Below are 17,560 nucleotides of genomic sequence, written 5' to 3'. Positions count from 1 at the left end.
GTAGAAGCATAAACTAAACACAGAAGCAGGAAAGTATTCAAAATCAAGAGCTGTCATTAAGCAGGTTCTAAAACTGTAAGCACAGAGAAAAAAAATGGAAATGGGTCATATCCTTTGAAAATACATGATGACCTTTCTTAGCCAACCTACACTCGATTCCAATGAGATCATCCTGAGACCACTGTATAAATAAGAATTCTTGCTATGGTTTGCCTTCTACTTTACAATAATAAAAATAAAGTGTAGGTACCAGAGTGTGGACTTGAAGTAAGTGTGGAAGAAGGTGTGCCAAGAAAAGCAGGTGACTGGGATTCAGAACATAAGGCAGCAGGAGCAGAGCCTGGGGCTTTTGCTATGTGGAGGTTACGAGGTGTTGAGTGAGCTGTGAGACTGATGGAAGGGCTTTTGACAGAGGAAGCTGTTTTATTCAGTTTCATTGAAGTTTTCTCTCCTTCAGTATCACTATCTGATTCATCTTGGTCTTTATCATCATCATCATCTTCTTCTGATCCTTCTGTATCTGATTCTGAATTACTATCTGATTCTGGGAAGTAAAAGAAGCATTTGTATATTATAACTAGATAATCACCAACAATTTGCAGTTTGTACCTAAATGGAATAGTTCAGGAACCAGCATCTGTGAATAAGAACTCAAATGAGCATCTTCCTGAAGCATAAATGTAAAAATTACTATCTGGCAAGCTATTTGAGTACAATGTTCGCAGGCTATAAAACCTCAAAATTCTTCATTGAAGTATCCATTTTACTCATAAAATAGTTCTCCCTCATATGACACTATTCACAGGATGAGTTCTGCCTAGTGGTTTTAAGTCACTTTTAATTTAATGGAGAAACTAAAGTGTAGAGGGGATCGAATTGATTGTTTAAATTAATAGATCTCAATAGCTTAAGAATCGTAGTTCACTATGAGAAAGAGAAGAATAGGACTGCCATCACCTTTTCATCTGCACTTTGACATGAAAGAAAACAATTTTCTGAAGGAGATTCCTGATTTTTTGGCTGCAGTTATTCTATATAGGTGTTAGGACTCCATCATGCTGCTCAGGCTTCACAAAAGACTGGGATTACTAGCACAACTGTGGGGGGTAATTTAATGTTTAATAATTCAAGTTTGTTCTAGCAATGTCGCCCTATAAGTGTCGTCCTATAAATACATCCATTCCTACAGGTATGTAAAATCTATTCTTAGATTAAACTGGATAAACATAGGACTGATATTTGTACTGTATCCTAATGGCTTCCGGAACAACAGCTTTTGTGGAACTGTGTTGTGTGTAGCATTATCTGTGTACACTAAAGTTCATTATAAAGCTGTCTTTGAAAGATGTTAATATTGACAGTCATTATCTACTGTGTAAAGTTGTGTTTATGGGAACACCAGAAAAAATATTACAGGAAAAGATGTTCTTGCCCTAAGTAGCTATTTTTACTTCATTGATACTTTACCTTGTATAATTGACTATATTTCCCTATTCATATTGGTGACTAGCAAATTTACAATTGGATTTGTGGTTGACCAAAAACTTTTATCATATATATTTCATCTTTGAATTTAAAATTTAAGCTACCTTATATTTTCAATCTTCTGTGGAACAGGAAGGAAAGTTAAGGGGAAGAAAAATAAAAAGAAGCTAACAAAAAATACACACAACAAAACAAAACCAGGAAATGAATAAAAATAAAATCAGGAAGAATACTAAATTAAAATGCATTCTGATTGCTAACAGACATGCATAGGGATTTAGGTTTTTGCTACTTTCTGAATGACTATGACACATTTTAACAAATAGCAGAAGAGATGCAAAAAGGGATAAATTAGTTGCACTGAATTAAGTGACAATTAAGCAACTTCATGATTTTCAGGCGTTATTTACATTCGCTTTAAAGTATTATTTGTTTAATGCTAAATGAATAACAAAGCTGAGAATTTTACTTAGGATTTCCCATTTCAGTTACACCTAAATTTTACCAACTCTCTACAGAAATATACATAGCTGTGTGAAACATAGTGAATGACATAATTATAAGCCTGGACTTAAGAACCGCTTTTAAAATGTTTTGGTTCACGTAGCATTTATTAAAATACTTTAAAATTTTTAAATAGAAAATAACCTGATTGGCTGTCATCAGATTCATCATCTTCCTCGTCTTCCTCATCTTCTTCCTCATCATCTTCCTCTTCGTCTTCATTTGAGTCTTCAGAATCTTTACTACTGGGAATGTCTGAATCTGTTCCTCTGAACTGTTCCACTAAAGATTTTGCAGGATGAGAGTGATGTGTTTTTACTGGATTTACATTATTGCTAACTGCTTTTTCCTTTCCTTGACTATGGAGTATGGGAGAGGCAGAGGGCATTACAGCCGTTTGATTGCCAGGGGTCCTTCTTCCACTTGTACTCAAATTTACAGGTGAGGAAAAAGGGGTACTACTTGAAGTAGCAATGTTCTCATTAATCTTGCTCTGCATTTTAGTTTTGGTAGTAAGTGCTAGAGGAGCTTCTTGAATGACACTTTGAATAACTCCATTTGGTTGGTGATTACCTAAAAGTGCATTTGTCAAGAATGGGTTAGGGTGGTTGTTTTCTAGTGTTTGTTTTGGATGTGCTGGTGAGCTAGAGGTTCCTTTTGGGTTTGACAAAGCTGCAATAACCTTCTTCAGGCTCTTGGAGGACTCCTGTTTCTTTAACTGTGCTGGAAATGTCTGTTTATATTGTTCCTGTTGAAACATAAGTTAAAAGAACAAATCAACACCAAGAACAAAGACTGCCTGCAGTATCTGACAACTGCTTATACACAAATTTAAATCATGATTACAAGTGCTATAAAAGTGGTGGCTGTGAAGACTGCTGGTTGCTGAACCTTGGCTAGACATAATATCGATATATTAAAATCCAATTAGTGCTTCCCTCTTACATATGTTTCCTGACTATCCCCCTCTCTTTACTTTTGCTCCCGTTTTCTCAATAATCCAAGCTTGAAACTCTAAAATTGTCCTTCACTTTTCTCCAAGTCAGTCATATTACTATTTCTTATGATTCTTTCATTAAAATATTGCTCAAACTTAAGCCATACCATTTCTTCCCACCCAACTCAATAGATGCTTTACACAAATGTCAATTAAATCTTAATATAAGTCTAATATTATATATTAGCTCATCAGTCAAAAGCTTTAGTGCTTCCTCCACCTTTGCCAACTTTAGAAAGTAAATACTTTTTTATATAAAGTTCATACCTTTCTAGTCACACCTGTCACACCCTGTGCACCCACATTTTGTTATAACTATTTTCTCTGCATGAAGCATCCTCCTTTTATAAATTTTAAGCTAATGAAATGTTGTTCATTCTTCAAATTCAACCAAGCAGCTTTCCATGCTTGTTTCAGCCAGAGCACGTATGCCTCTATCCTTTGAGCACCTTGACCTCCTTATATTCTGCCCTGTACAACCTATAATCAACGTGAGATGAGGCTGATGAAAATGCTGGCTCAACACTCTGGGGGCCATCTTTAGGGTGCCTTTAGCATATTAGCATTGGAAAGAGTATAATAAAAGTTTAGAAAAATTATCCTTAAACCACTAAGTCTTAAAATTTACATCTATAAAAAAGGAACAAAAAATAATTGTACTGAACAGAGTAAAATCATAGATTTTATTTATTAAAATAAATTAAAATAATATGCATATATAAACTGAAATAGGATGATTAAAGCATTTTAAGTTATAGATAGAGAAGATAAAATTCTGTAATGAAAATGGTTGCCTTGAAATTAAAATCAGCAGCGCTCTCAGCATTGGACCTGGGCTCTTAAAAATCAAGGCAGCAAAGATTTGTGGTGGGCATTTCACAGGGATAAATGCAGATGGAATGCCATACAAAATCACTTATGAAATATTTTAAAGTACCAGTACTAATTAGCAATGCACAACTCCTATATAAACTTCTTCACTTAGAAAATTAAATTATTAATTTGGTAAACAAAGACTATCACATAATAATCACACCCAAGGCATTGCTCCATAATTAATATTTAATTAGTGAATAAAACCTGGAAAATTATAGCAAATAATTGCATCTGCCTTTGGAAAATAATTTTATAGCAAAATTTTAATACTGATATGCTTTAACATACTCAATTTTAGTTAATACTTATATGATACTAGAGGCCTAATGCATGAAATTGTGCATGGGTAGGGTACCTAGTGGATGCCGGCTGCCAGCTGGGGCCTCCCTACCCCCAGCTGCCTGTCACTGCCGCCACTGGCTGGGGCCTCCCTTTCTGTGGTTGGCTGGCTGATGCACTGCCCTGGTCGAGCTCCCGGTTGAATTCCAGGTCAAGGGGACAATTTGCATATTAGACTTTTATTATATAGGATAACTATTGCATACCACAGTATATTGTAAAAGTATATGTATAATGTATTTAAACTTCATATTTACATATACTGATTTAAATTTTTAGCAGAAAAACTTGTATTTTCACTTCCTATAGCACAATTATGTCACATAATCATTCTGTGTTTTTTTATATGTAGTAAAATTTCCCTCTAAATATATAGGATCAAAACAGTCATAAAAACAAAAACTTTCCTTTTAGTTTTATATTTTGTATTTTAATTTTCTGAAATTAATCCTCTCCAGTTCTGAAGAATCTCTTCCCATATTTTGACTCTGAAGATTTTAAAAAAATAACCAAAGATAGATATTCATATTTTATATCCAAGAATAATATCAATTATTCTTTTACAGCAAACATGCTCTCTTTTTTACTTGAGGGTGGAACATAAAAAGTAGGGAAGAAAACTGAAACTTGTATAGTAGCAAATGTCTTTCTGCTTTAAGACATCCATTTGGATGACAGGAGTATAGGAAGAGATAGGTATGAAGAAGCTCTGATCCATCTCAAAGTTCTTGCTGCCAGGACTCAACCAGAGTCTCTGAAGACTACAGGAAAAACTCTCTAGGCAAAACTGATAAAAAATATTGACTCCTGATCTATATATTCAATTAATGTATACTGATTTGAATTAACTGTCTACAGTGTAAAAGTAATAGAAAGACCCAATGATTAAATTACACCGAAGAAAAGCACAGGATAGTGAGGAAGGCAGATACATAGTAGATGTCATGAAACAATTGACGCTATTATAGGACATAAAGCAAAATTATTTATATTAGATTGCATATGAAGCAAAAAGAGTTGGTATTAGGGAAATATTTATAAAATGCCCTTTAAGTTAATACCAAGTACTAAGAACAAGTAGATAAAGTCATTTAGAATTGAGTCTAATGTGAATCTCCATTCATATAAAATATTTCCCATTAACAACCATTATTTCAAAAACAACAAATTATTTCATCTTAATCATGTTCTATGAAATGAGAATGATCTCTGTTTAAGACATTTCTGCTTGTAAATTGTTATGTGATGTTGGCAAGTGGCTTAATCTCTCCAAGCCTTAATATCTTTATCTCATACAGTTTTGTAAGGATTATATAAGATCATATGCGTCGAAAGCCTACCTTGGCTACATTTATTAAGCAAATATTTAATAAGTGACTTTCTAATAGGCAATCATATAAAATTCTTTAAATAAGAAACTTTTTTAAAAAATTAAGAAGCCATTCATAAGGCAAATACTTCTTGATGTTATTCGGTAAATTCATTTATCTTAAAGTGCAATATACATTAATGAGAATTAAAATAGCCTCCAAAATGTAATTTTTAATTTGATTAATTTACTCATGGAGAGTCAATAAAGTGATGCCAATAATAATGCGTTGTTATGATTGAATGGTTTGTTACAACTTATAATGTGCATGGTATTATGATACCACTGCCATTCCCTTTAATCAATGGCTCTCAAATCTGGCACATATGAACCACCTTAGACATGTAACACCTTAATCTCAAGACAAGAGAACCTGGTTTAATTGTTCTGGGTGGTATTTCCTTTTTGAAGTCCTAATGTACACCTGAGAATTACTTGTTTACATTCTCAAAAAAGCCTATTTGTTTAAGTCATTTATGTTTGACCCTGTTCTTGATGTAAAACAAGAGTCAATGGACTAAAACAATGTGACTTTTTAAAGAAAGGCAGAATATTATAATGGTTAAGAAAATAACTCCTGTGCCATACTCTTAGGTTTGAGTTCTAGCTCCATCGCTAACTAGCAGTGTGATCTTGAGAAAGTTAAAGTTCTAAGTGTCTCAATTTGATCATCTCTTACTGGTCATAACAACGTTAGTAGCACTAACAGATATTAGTATTCAATGAATAAGTGCAAGTTCAGCACCTATAACAATCACTGGCAAACAGTACATGCTCTACGAGTGCTAGCTAATATTTATTTAGTAAGTGTAATGATAATTTTTATAATCAAAACCAGTGTTCAAACAAATAATATTTTCCCTCTACTCTGAGTTCATTCTAAAATGTAAAGTATTGATCAATTAATTACTAGAATTTTACTGAACATATGAATGTAGACTGTATAGTAAATAAAATCAAAGGAAGAAAATCAAGTTGAAAAAATTTCTGATGAGTGGTTCTGGTGTTTGTGTAAATAAAAATTACTCAAAATATTTTGTATTTTAGATAATTCACTAAGAATGGCAAAGGAAAATGAGTCTCTATGAAGAATTTTTACACTTAAAATAGCTAAATTATAGAACTTTATGAAGAATTTTTACACTTACAATAGCTAAATTAAAGGCAAATGACTCAATAGTTCATTTCTTTAAAAATATATTGACATTAGAAGAAAAGGACATTATATTTTAAACAAAAGTGATCATTAAGTAGGTCTGATTTAAGCATAATTCTCTCCTTACTGTTAAATCATTAAACCAGGGGGGAAATGACTTGATTGTGTTGCCAAAAATATATTAAGCAGATGTACATACAAATGTAAAGTCAGAGAAATTTAGTTTGCTGATGTGCATATTTGATTCCTGGTGACTAGAAAAGGTATAAAAATAAGAGAAGAATTTAATTTAAAACCTGCATATTATAAGATTATATAAAAGCTCTTTTCCTAACAATAAAATTCTTCTATAAATAATTTTTAACTCACCCGTTTAGATCGCAATTCACTGGTCAAAAGACTAGATTCTTCAGAGGTATTTTTATTCCCTGCTTTAAGTACATCAGGAGAAGGAACTGTGAGTTTCATATAAGTTTCCTTTTTGGCTTGATTTACCAAAGATAGAGGTTTCACATTGGACACCAATCCCGTAGACTGTATTACACTTGTGTGTTTGGTCACAGATTCCTCCTTTGCCTGAGAGCTTTGGAAAATAAATGGAAGCTGCTGTGACAAAACCTGAGGCTGCTTCTGCTGGGATTGGAATGATGAGTGGGTCTGGGATTCAGACACAAGAGGTAATGGCTGGTGTATTCTTTTTTCCTGGGCTTTTTCAGTTGCTTTCTGTCCATCTGCTTTTGGGTCTGAAATACCATGTAATAGCACCTGTAAATAAAAGTTAAAAGGCAGAGCTTAACATCTATTAAAAGAAAGAACACCAACCAGGAAAAAAAAGAACTTTAAGAAGTGTTCCTAGTGACCTGTGATAGATATATAAAGCACAGGAAAAATACAGTAAATATCTCTTTAAAATATTTCTCCATCTCCTATTCTGTCTTTTGTAAAAGCAAGAATTTGCCCTGGCCGGTATCTCAGTTGGTCAGAGCATCGTCCCAATACACCAAGGTTGCAGGTTCAACCCCCAATCAAGGCACATGTAAGAAATCAACTAATGAATGAATAAGTGAAACGATAAATCAATGTTTCTCTCTATGTGTGTTTCTCTCTCTTCTCTCTGACTCTCCTTTCTCTCTTGCTAAAATCAAATTTTTTAAAAAGTGAGAACTAAAGGCAAAGATTAAAATTAAACTTTACAGACTTTGAGAGTCAGGATAAATAAATTAATCACTAAATACAAATACTGTGTATATTAGGCTAAGGGAACTATTTATACCTGGTTGTTATTTTTATGTTGTGCTTCACTTTCTGAATCAGATTCATCATCTTCAGTTTCTTCAATACTTTGATCTTCTTCATCTTCCTCTAGATCATCTGAATCACTACTACTAATGCCTTCACTTGAGGTGTCTGATGATGTGCCTGAATCACTATCACTGTTGCTAGAACTTTCCATAGCTTTCTTCCGTGGTTTCTGGATAAAAACAAGATTTTTAGAAAAATTCAAGTTTCAGTAAGAGGTAAGCTCTTTTAATTTTCAAATGATATTTTCAATCTCAAAATGTCACTTTAGGAAATAGGAAAAACTCACATTATAAGGGTAATAGTTCAACAAACTAATCAAATTAACTTATGTGACAGAAATTCTCCAATAAAATATACAAGCTCTGACATGTACAGTATATGGGAAATCTCAATATAGTATATTATAAAATACAAGAATAATTTACAAAGTAATAATTCCAATTATAAGGGTTATATGCACAGAAGTCCTATATTTAGCTTTAGTCTTCTTTCTTTATGCAGGTAGTAAGTTATTAGCCAAATATTTACATATAATATGCCAAATACACTTTTCTATTTGTGTTGGGCTATAATGATGCTTAAGATAAGAGTAATTGCCTTCAGCTGAAACCAGTTTGGCTCAGTGGACAGAGCATCGGCCTGCGGACTGAAAGGTCCCAGGTTCGATTCCGGTCAAGGGCATGTACCTTGGGTTGGGGGCACATTCCCCGGTAGGGGGTGTGCAGGAGGCAGCTGGTAGATGTTTCTCTCCCATCGATGTTTCTAGCTCTCTATCCTTCTCCCTTCCTCCCTGTAAAAAAATCAATAAAATATATATTTTTTAAAAACGAGTACTTGTCTTCAAGAAACTTACATTCTAGTGGTAATGGTGGTGGTGGTAGTAGACAGATGATTAATATAAAAGCAATTAATTCCATACAGTAGTAAGTGGTATAGAGAAGATAAGATAGGTAGCAAAGGACTTACAAGCCGCTTTAAGGTCAACATTTTAATTTTTCATATTTTACATAAAAAAGAAAAATATAATAAAAATATTAATTTCTGGAACATTTCAGATTCTATAGGAAAAAGGAAATCTAAACTTGGAAGAAAAGTTTTGGATTTAAAGATAGACAATAGTAGTGGATAAAAAGAGGAAAAATCATTATATGAATTATAATTAAATAACTATAGAATTTTGGAAAAGTTAAAATTCTGTCAAAGGAAGACTGCAGGGAGAAATACTGAAATGATAAGAGCAATAGACTGAGTACAATCCAAAGTTACTTAGGAATATTTCAATAGTGTTTGCTGATATAGATAAAGAACAAAATATAGAAAAGGTAATCAACCAATTACAAAAGCTATGGTCTTACAAATATGGAAGCTATGGTCTTAATAGAAATAGGGTCTTTCATGACTACTAGGCCTGGTGAAGGAAAGATAATCATATACCTCTTTACCAGGAAGCCAAGTTTAAGCCATAGTTACAGATTACAAATCTATACTCTTCCTTTGTACCTTTTGAAATTTCATTCAAATCAAGTAAAATGTGTAGAAGTGAGGAGATTCACTCCTGCTGTTCTATTTTGCTTTCAATGGTATTGTCACATTCCAAACTAGCAACTGTAATGCTTCCCCCAGAGACACACCTTCAAAAAATCAACTAACAGTTGCCACCCTTCCCTGAGCTATCTTCTCTCACAGTAAAGCAGAAAATGACAAGGAACCAAAGTAGAGATGAAAGGGAAACAATAATAATATAGGAATATTAAGCCTATCATTTGTTGGAGAAACACTTCCTTGCAAACTAAATATATTGTGTGTTTCTAAGCACTATAGTAAGACTATGAAAATCATAAGGAATCTAAATTGAAGTTATCATCTTTTGGTTTCAGTAGGGGCTAGCTATGAAAGGAAAGAAATGAGGAAGCTATAGTGATTTAGCAGGAAGAAATAAACTCCTATTTCATGCTCAAGTCATCTGTGTGGTTTTTTTATTTAAAGACTAGAGGCCAGGTGCACAAAATTTGTGCATGAGGGTGGGGGTTTGTCCCTCAGCCCAGCTAGCACTCTTTCCGATCTGGGACCCCTTGAGGGATGTCCGACTGCCCATTAACACCCGATCATGATGGGATCAGGCCTAAACAGGCAGTCAGACATCCCTCTCACAATCCAGGACTACTGGCTCCCAGCGGCTCACCTGCCTGCCAACCTGATCATCCCTTAACCACTCTCCTGCCAGCCTGATTGATGACTAACTGCTCCCTTGCCAGCCTGTTTGCCCCCAACTTCCCTCCTCTGCCAGCCTGGTCACCTCTAACTGCCCTCCCCTGAAGGCTTGATCACCCTCAACTGCCCTCCCTTGCAGGCCTGGACTCTCCCAACTGCCCTCTCATGCTTGAACATGGGAGCAGGATCTTTGACCGCATGGGGGCAGCCATATTGTGTGTTTGAGTAATGGTCAATCTGCATATTACTCTTATTACTGTAGATAGGACTAGAGGCCCAATGCATGAAATGCATGCAAGAGTGGGCCTTCCTTCCCCTGGCTTCCCTCTGGCACTTGGGTCCCAGGCTTCCCTCACAGTCCCAGTTTGGTCTGGAAGGTCGTTCAGAAGGACACCTGGAAGGTTGTTCAATTGTCTGGTCTAATTAGCATATTATGCTTTTATTATTATAGATGGCAAGAATGAAGTTTAGAGATGCAGACCCTAAATCTTTATAGTGCAATGCTCACTAATAAAGCTGGCTGCAACCCACAGATTCCTGGGTCCCAATTCTAAACAGCACACAAGGATTTTTAAACACACCCATAATGTGATTCTTTTTTATTTTTTTTATTTTTTATTTTATTGATTTCTTACAGAGAGGAAGAGAGAAGGACAGAGAGCCAGAAACATTGATGAGAGAGAATCATTGATCAGCTGCCTCTTGCACACCCCCTACTGGGAATGTGCCCTCAACCAAGGTAAATGCCCTTGACCGGAATCGAACCCGGGAGCTTTCAGTCCTCAGGCCGATGCTCTATCCACTGAGCCAAACCGGTTTTGGCCTGTAATGTGATTCTGATGCAGGCAGTTTTGCATAGCATACTCTGACCAAGTGCATAGAGTCTATGCTTTTTTAATAAGGTAACAAATCGAGACCCTACTTAAAAAACAAAAAAACAAAGGAGATATGAGCTGCAAGTCCAGATATTAGTAAAAAGAGAAAAATGAGTGTCAATATCACCAATTTCATCTCCTTAATTGCTATTAGTGTGTGTGTGTGTATGTGTAGTTAATTAGTTCTTTTTCATTCACAAATAATTAGGTAGTATGTCTGTTATGCCATTTAAACATTTAAAAAAATGAGTCTTCTTAGGTTCATCAAAAAATGATCAAAGAAGAGCTTATTAACCCCCCACCCACCCACTCCCCATTCAATCTGGAAAAGCATTTCAGAACCCTCTCCTTGAACTTTCATTTCACGTACACTCATTTCTTCCAATAAAAAAATAACACATATTCAAGGCTCTTATGTACTAGGAATACTTTAGTCTCTGGGGATAGAAGGGTGTGACAAAGAAACAACAACTCAGCCCTAGTGGCATCTGACTGTAGAGAATCAACAAACATATACAAAAGGGGTTTTAGAGATAAATATCACGACTAAAAAACGGGATAACTGGATAGTGTGTGTTGGGGGTGGGGTGGGGTAAAGATTTAGATACAGATTGAACCTTTCTGAGCTGAGACCTAAATGGTGAACAAGCAAAGAATGCTTCAAGATGGGAAGCAGCAAAAGAAACGAGTTTGATGTGTTCACAGAATGGGGAAGCCAACTAGACTTGTGTGAACCAGGGAGCCAGGGACATAGGAGATATGGCAGGATAGACTGGCAGGGTCTTACTACACAGGGTCTTGTAGGCCATGGCAAGGATTAATTCTAAGCGGGATAAGGAACTATTAGAGGGAGTGACTACATGTTTAAAATAATCAAACCATTTATGTTTTCGCTGCTGTGCATGGCAGCAGGAGCGGAACTTATTCAAAATTGAAATTTATTTTTTATTTTTTACCAACAGGTTGTGTGTATATTTTAGTTTGTGATTTAATTTGCTTGATTTAAAATATCTTTATTCTAGATAAACATGCAGACTAAATGAGGGAATTGGACTTAAGGATATTAAGTGAGCAGAGCAAAATGATGTAATCATATAACCCAGGAGGGATTATCAAAATTAACTGGAGAATATCTTTTCAAACTCTACCAGAAGAGGACTAGAGAAGGAATTTTTTTAAAAGCTTCTTAAAATTGAAAATTACTGGGTAAAAACTATAGGATCTTCTTCTTTAGCAACAATGCCCTTCATCTCCATTTTACTTCAACAACCTACTACTGTAATTCATGCCAGACCATGTATGACCCAAAGGTGCTCTGTTTCTCCCTCATGCTGACCTGATCTCGCGCCTAACTGCTTGTTCCCCCATGCTGGCCCGATTGCACCCCTAACTGCTTGCTTCCTGTGCTAGCCTGATCTCGCCCCTAACTGCCTCTGCCTTGGCCCCTGCCACCGTGGCTTTGTCCAGAAGAAAGTCGACATCCACAAGATGTCCAGTTGACCTGTTCTAATTAGCATATTACCCTCTTATTAGTATAGATGAGGTCTAGTCAGGAGGCAGAACCACATTAACAACTTGAACAGGGAAATTTTATCATAAAGAATTAGTAACAGAAGATGAACAACTCTGAGGGGAAAAGAATATTGGAATAGGCCCGAGGTGGGTAGCTGAGTTGGTTAGAGCATTGTCCTGATACACCCAAGTTGGGGTTCAATCTCTGGTAAGGGCACATACAATAAGCAACTAATGAATGCATAAACAAATGGAACAACAAATCAATATTTCTCTCCTTATCAAAAATCAATTAAAAAATAAATAAAAAGAATACTGGGATAGAAAATGAATGGAATTGCCACTTCTTGTAGAGCTACGGTAGACTACTCTGAAATAAACTTGGAAGAGGGGCCTCTCTCCTCCAAGTCCTCATTACTAAGACTTAGCTTCAAACTCTGTTGGAGAGGATGTGGCTGTTGCTCATTGGATAGCAGAGGAGCTCACTGAGGAATCACAGACGAAAGTGAATGCCAAAAAAAAAAATTATTGGGAACTTGCTAGCTGGGGCACCAATAAAATTAGTTGGAAAGCCACCTAGTGGCATTCCCCAAAACGTACTACAGTGGTCCTCCCTTATCCACATGGGATATGATCCAACCCCCAGTGGATGGTTGACTAAAACCACAGATAGCACTAAACCCTATAAATACGATGTTTTTTTTCTATATATACATAACTATGATAACATTTATAAATTAAGGCACATTAAGAGATTATCAACAATCCTATATAATAAAAGCCTAATATACAAATTGCCCCCCTTGGGCAGTCATTTGACTGGGAGCTCAACTGCTCACTATGAGGGGGCAGCATGGAACATGGAGGGCGTTGATGATGTGGTGCTGGTAGCAGGCAGCAATGGGCACTACTGGCCCTGATGGGCCACAAGAGCGGGTCCACAGTGGGATGGTGGAGCAGGTGAGCGGATGGCGCCAGATCAAGATGGGTGCAAGCAGGGGCCTGATCACCCTGCCAATCATCCCACAGACTGTGACCAGTGGCAGCGGTGGGGGGTGAAGCTGCCTCCCGGCTACCTGGTGCTGAGGGAGCTAGGAGGGGGGCTCGGCCTTGATAGATCGCCCTGTAGGCAGGATAGTGGAGCAGGTGAGGGTAGGCACCAGGCCAAGACAGGGTGCCAGGTGGGGCTGTGGGATTGTGAGGCTGGGGGCATAATAGTAATTTCTTTTCACTTAAAGAAAGCATTTTACAGGTTCTCTTTGGTATATCCAAATTGTCAGCATCACTACTCTTGCACTTTGGGATCATTATTAAGTAACATAAAGGTTACTTGAGCACAGGCACTGCAATATCATAATAGTCAGTTTGATAACCGAGATGGACACCCAGTGACTAACAGGTAGGTAGCGTATACAGCCTGGATACACCGGGCAAAGGAATAATTCACATCCTGGAGGGATGAAGTAAAATAGTTCGAGATTTCGTCATACTACTCAGAACAGCATATAATTTAACACTTATGAATGGTTTATTTCTGTGATTTCCATTTAATATTTTCAGATGGTGGCTGACCACAAGTAAATGGAACTGCAGAAAATGAAACCACAGGCCGACACAATGGGGGGTCTAGGGAATGAGCTGTCTGCTGCGATGCCAGTGAAAATCACTGTATGATGTGCACTGCTTAGTCTCCTATGTACAACCAGCAGCCACAGCAGAAGAACAGAAAAAAAACACTGGAACCAGGAACAGAAAACCCTTCCATTCCAGGGTTTCTCTGGGACCACCTTCTAACATGATTTAACACTGTGCCAACTATCAAAACAACAGAAAGCAGCCTGGCCAGTGTGACTCTGTGGTTGAGCTTTGACCTATGAACCAGTTAGTCACGGTACGATTTCCGGTCAGGGCATGAGCCCAGGCTGCGGTGTGATCCCCAGTAAGGGATGTGTAGGAGACGGCGGATCAATGATTCTCTCTCATCACTGATGTTTCTCTCTCTCTCTCCTTTCCTCTCTGAAATCAATCAATCAAATCTTTAAGAAGAGGGTGAATTTAGAACTGAGAGGCATTAAATTGATTATCTGTACAGCAAAATAAAGTTGGCCTCAAGGTGAAAATTACTGAGCCTGGATAATGGGTACATAAGGTTATTATGCTATTCTGACCACTCTATATTGGAAAATTACTATTAAAAAAGCTTTTCTTATTTGCTTTTGGTTTCCTAAAGCATGGGCTCTGGAGTCAACCTGCCTGACCACTAACTAACCCACTATTTTAGGGCTTTGTTTCCCCATTTTAACAATAGTACCTACCTCATTAGAGGTATGGGGAGGATTGAAATAGATATTACATGCAAAGCAATTTGTACAGAACTGATATGTTCTCAATAAATCTTATCTCCTATTATTATTTTCATTATTTACTGGTGCTGGCAGTTTTAATTTTTGAGATACATGATATTAGTACCACATCATAAAAATAAATATCCATAAAAATAGAACTTGGTAACTTATAAATTATTCCATAGACACTGGTGGTTTGACCTTTGGAATGCTACATATAGATCTGTTATAAATTTGTCCTTCAAAGAATAACTTACTTTATCCTTGATTTTGTCAGCTCTAGCATCCAAAGGCTGGTTTTTGTTTTGATCCTGATTACATTTTCGATTTCCTCCACCTGAGCTTATACTTTTAGTTTGTCCAACGGAACTGGAAGCAGTAGTGGATAGTACAGATGTATTGATACCAGACACAGATGAAGTACTGTTTCCATTTATTGACCCATTTACACCTTGAGGGGGAAAAAATATGTTTACACAATAGAATTCATTCAACCACATAAAAGAATGAAGTAATGCTATATGCTATAATGTGATGATTCTTGAAAACATAATGCAAAATGAAAGCACCACACCCAAAAGGTCCCAACTTGTATGATAAGATCTATGAGATATTCACAACACATAAATCCTTTTGGGATGATGAAAATGTTTTGAAATTACATGGAGGTGATGGTTGCACAATGATGTGAATGCATCTGTAAGTGCCACTGAATCATTCACTTTAAAATGATTTTCACTTCATTTTTTAAAAATATCAAGAAAGATAATTAAATGCAAACACTCATCCTTTCAGAGCAAACTCCCCCAAATACTACCTCAAGCAAAAAGAAATATAATAAACCATCTAAAATGTTATTATAATTTGCAAATGACAGTCTAACAACCATGAACGACAGAAATGTCAGCAATCATTAAAGATTACTGACATAAAAAGAAGAATATTAGGATATTAGTTTTAATCAACTTAAAGCTTAATTACAGAAGAAGTAAATACTATAGTGGGTTACATAATAAAGCTAGTGAGATACAAAGGCAAAAGCAGCAGAGTTTGAAGTTAGAAGACCTGGGTTCAAATCCTGCTATGCTACATCAATCTGTAAGCAACATTTCCTTAAATAACTTATTTAACTTTGGTTGCAAAAAAACTCCACTAAATGATATTTAATGTTGGTGGCAAATGAGAATATTTCCAATCCTAAGAGTTTTTATAAGAATTAAGCAATGCAATGTGAAAGTATCCAGCACAATGCTTTATAAATGTTATTAAACTTGAACTCTACTGATAATACATATTGAAACAGAGGGTTTTAAATACTTCATTTAAGTTCATACCTTTTTCAGGACCATTTCGACTACTTTTTCCTGCAGTCCTTGAATGGAATGAAGAAGAATCATGATTCTGGGCTGGAGGAGCAAACAGTGGTGGAATTCCCAGTAATGGTGGAAAGAAGGCTGCCCCTGTACGAGTATGAACATCTGCTGTTCGCCACCATTCTGCACCTCAAAACCAAACACCAAACAGACAAGCAAAAATATCTGAGTTAACTTTCAAAGTTAATGTAACAATGCTTTTTATAGTTTATTCCTAAAAAATGGTTAAGTTTCAACGTGAAACAGAATTGCTGAATCTAATTGAAAGTTTGCTACTTATAAGTTATACACTCATTATTCCTCTCATTAAGATAGTATCCAGTGGCTGAGCATTGACCTGTGAACCAGGAAGTCACGGTTCGTTTCCTGATCATGGCACATGCCCCGGGGGTTGCTGGCTCAATCCCCAGTATGGGATGTGCAGGAGGCAGCTGATCAATGATTCTCTCTCATCGTGGATGTTTCTCTCTCTCCCCCTCTTCCTTCCTCTCTGAAATCAATAAAAATATATTAAGAAAAAAACAAAAAGATAGTATCCAGGAATCTTCGCTCAGCAGCCTCCTTGAGTTCAAGTTTACAAAGAACAAAGGTTTTAAAAATAAAATGGAAAATTTGGATATTAAAGATTTATTTGACTCTGATGACTTTTACCATGGTAAAAGAAAAAAATATTCAATATCATACCAACCTATTTTAATGCCTTAGGATTTAAGATTAGTGTTAAAATTTTCCTCAAATTACATACATCATAGATATGGCTCTGATAAATCAGGTTGTTTAAATAGTAATACATAGACTATTGTGATCCAGTATACCTCAAATGCATTTTTGAAAGAAAAAGAGAAAAAGTTCTATACTCAAACAGAAACATAAAAGCTCTATACTCAAACAGAAATCAGTAAGTCTTATTCTTTCTTTTCTTTTTCTTGGAGGGACTGAGGGTGGGGAAGCTAAGAATAAAAAGAGCTCAAAGAAGATCTCAAAATAAGTAATTCATTTTAAAATATAAAAGATTTATAAAGTTTCTCCCCTTAAAGTTAATGAAAAAAATTGTAAACTTTGGTAATACTTTCTCATAAGTTTACAATAATAATGATTGTTTTATCACTGCAAAATGACTAAATGTAGAAAGTCATCAAAAATGTAATTTAAATGTTCAAATTGTAGCTCTCAGTTAAAACTTCTAAAAATAGAAAGAAGCCAAATTTTATAGAAT

General features: G+C 35.9%; 1 protein-coding gene across 24 annotated transcripts in view; it reads right to left on the bottom strand.

The window, feature by feature from the left end:
* BAZ2B (bromodomain adjacent to zinc finger domain 2B) overlaps positions 1-17,560 on the bottom strand; it is a 277,515-nt gene that overhangs the window by 67,038 nt on the left and 192,917 nt on the right. For 17 of the 24 annotated variants that reach the window (XM_045575517.1, XM_045575494.1, XM_045575504.1 and 14 more), the window contains 6 exons: positions 16,306-16,473; positions 15,229-15,422; positions 8,000-8,197; positions 7,096-7,491; positions 2,134-2,737; positions 251-544 (listed from right to left, as the gene is read on the bottom strand). In XM_045575517.1, the coding sequence (XP_045431473.1) occupies positions 251-544; positions 2,134-2,737; positions 7,096-7,491; positions 8,000-8,197; positions 15,229-15,422; positions 16,306-16,473 (1,854 nt within the window). Of the gene's footprint in view, positions 1-250; positions 545-2,133; positions 2,738-7,095; positions 7,492-7,999; positions 8,198-15,224; positions 15,423-16,305; positions 16,474-17,560 lie in introns of those variants that run through there. The other 7 variants (XM_045575499.1, XM_045575512.1, XM_045575513.1 and 4 more) reach the window with 3 other exon arrangements.

The sequence above is a fragment of the Pipistrellus kuhlii genome, unplaced genomic scaffold (genome assembly GCF_014108245.1).
Source record: "Pipistrellus kuhlii isolate mPipKuh1 unplaced genomic scaffold, mPipKuh1.p scaffold_m20_p_7, whole genome shotgun sequence".
In the NCBI taxonomy this organism is placed as follows: domain Eukaryota; kingdom Metazoa; phylum Chordata; class Mammalia; order Chiroptera; family Vespertilionidae; genus Pipistrellus; species Pipistrellus kuhlii.
This window is presented reverse-complemented; position numbering and strand designations above follow the sequence as displayed.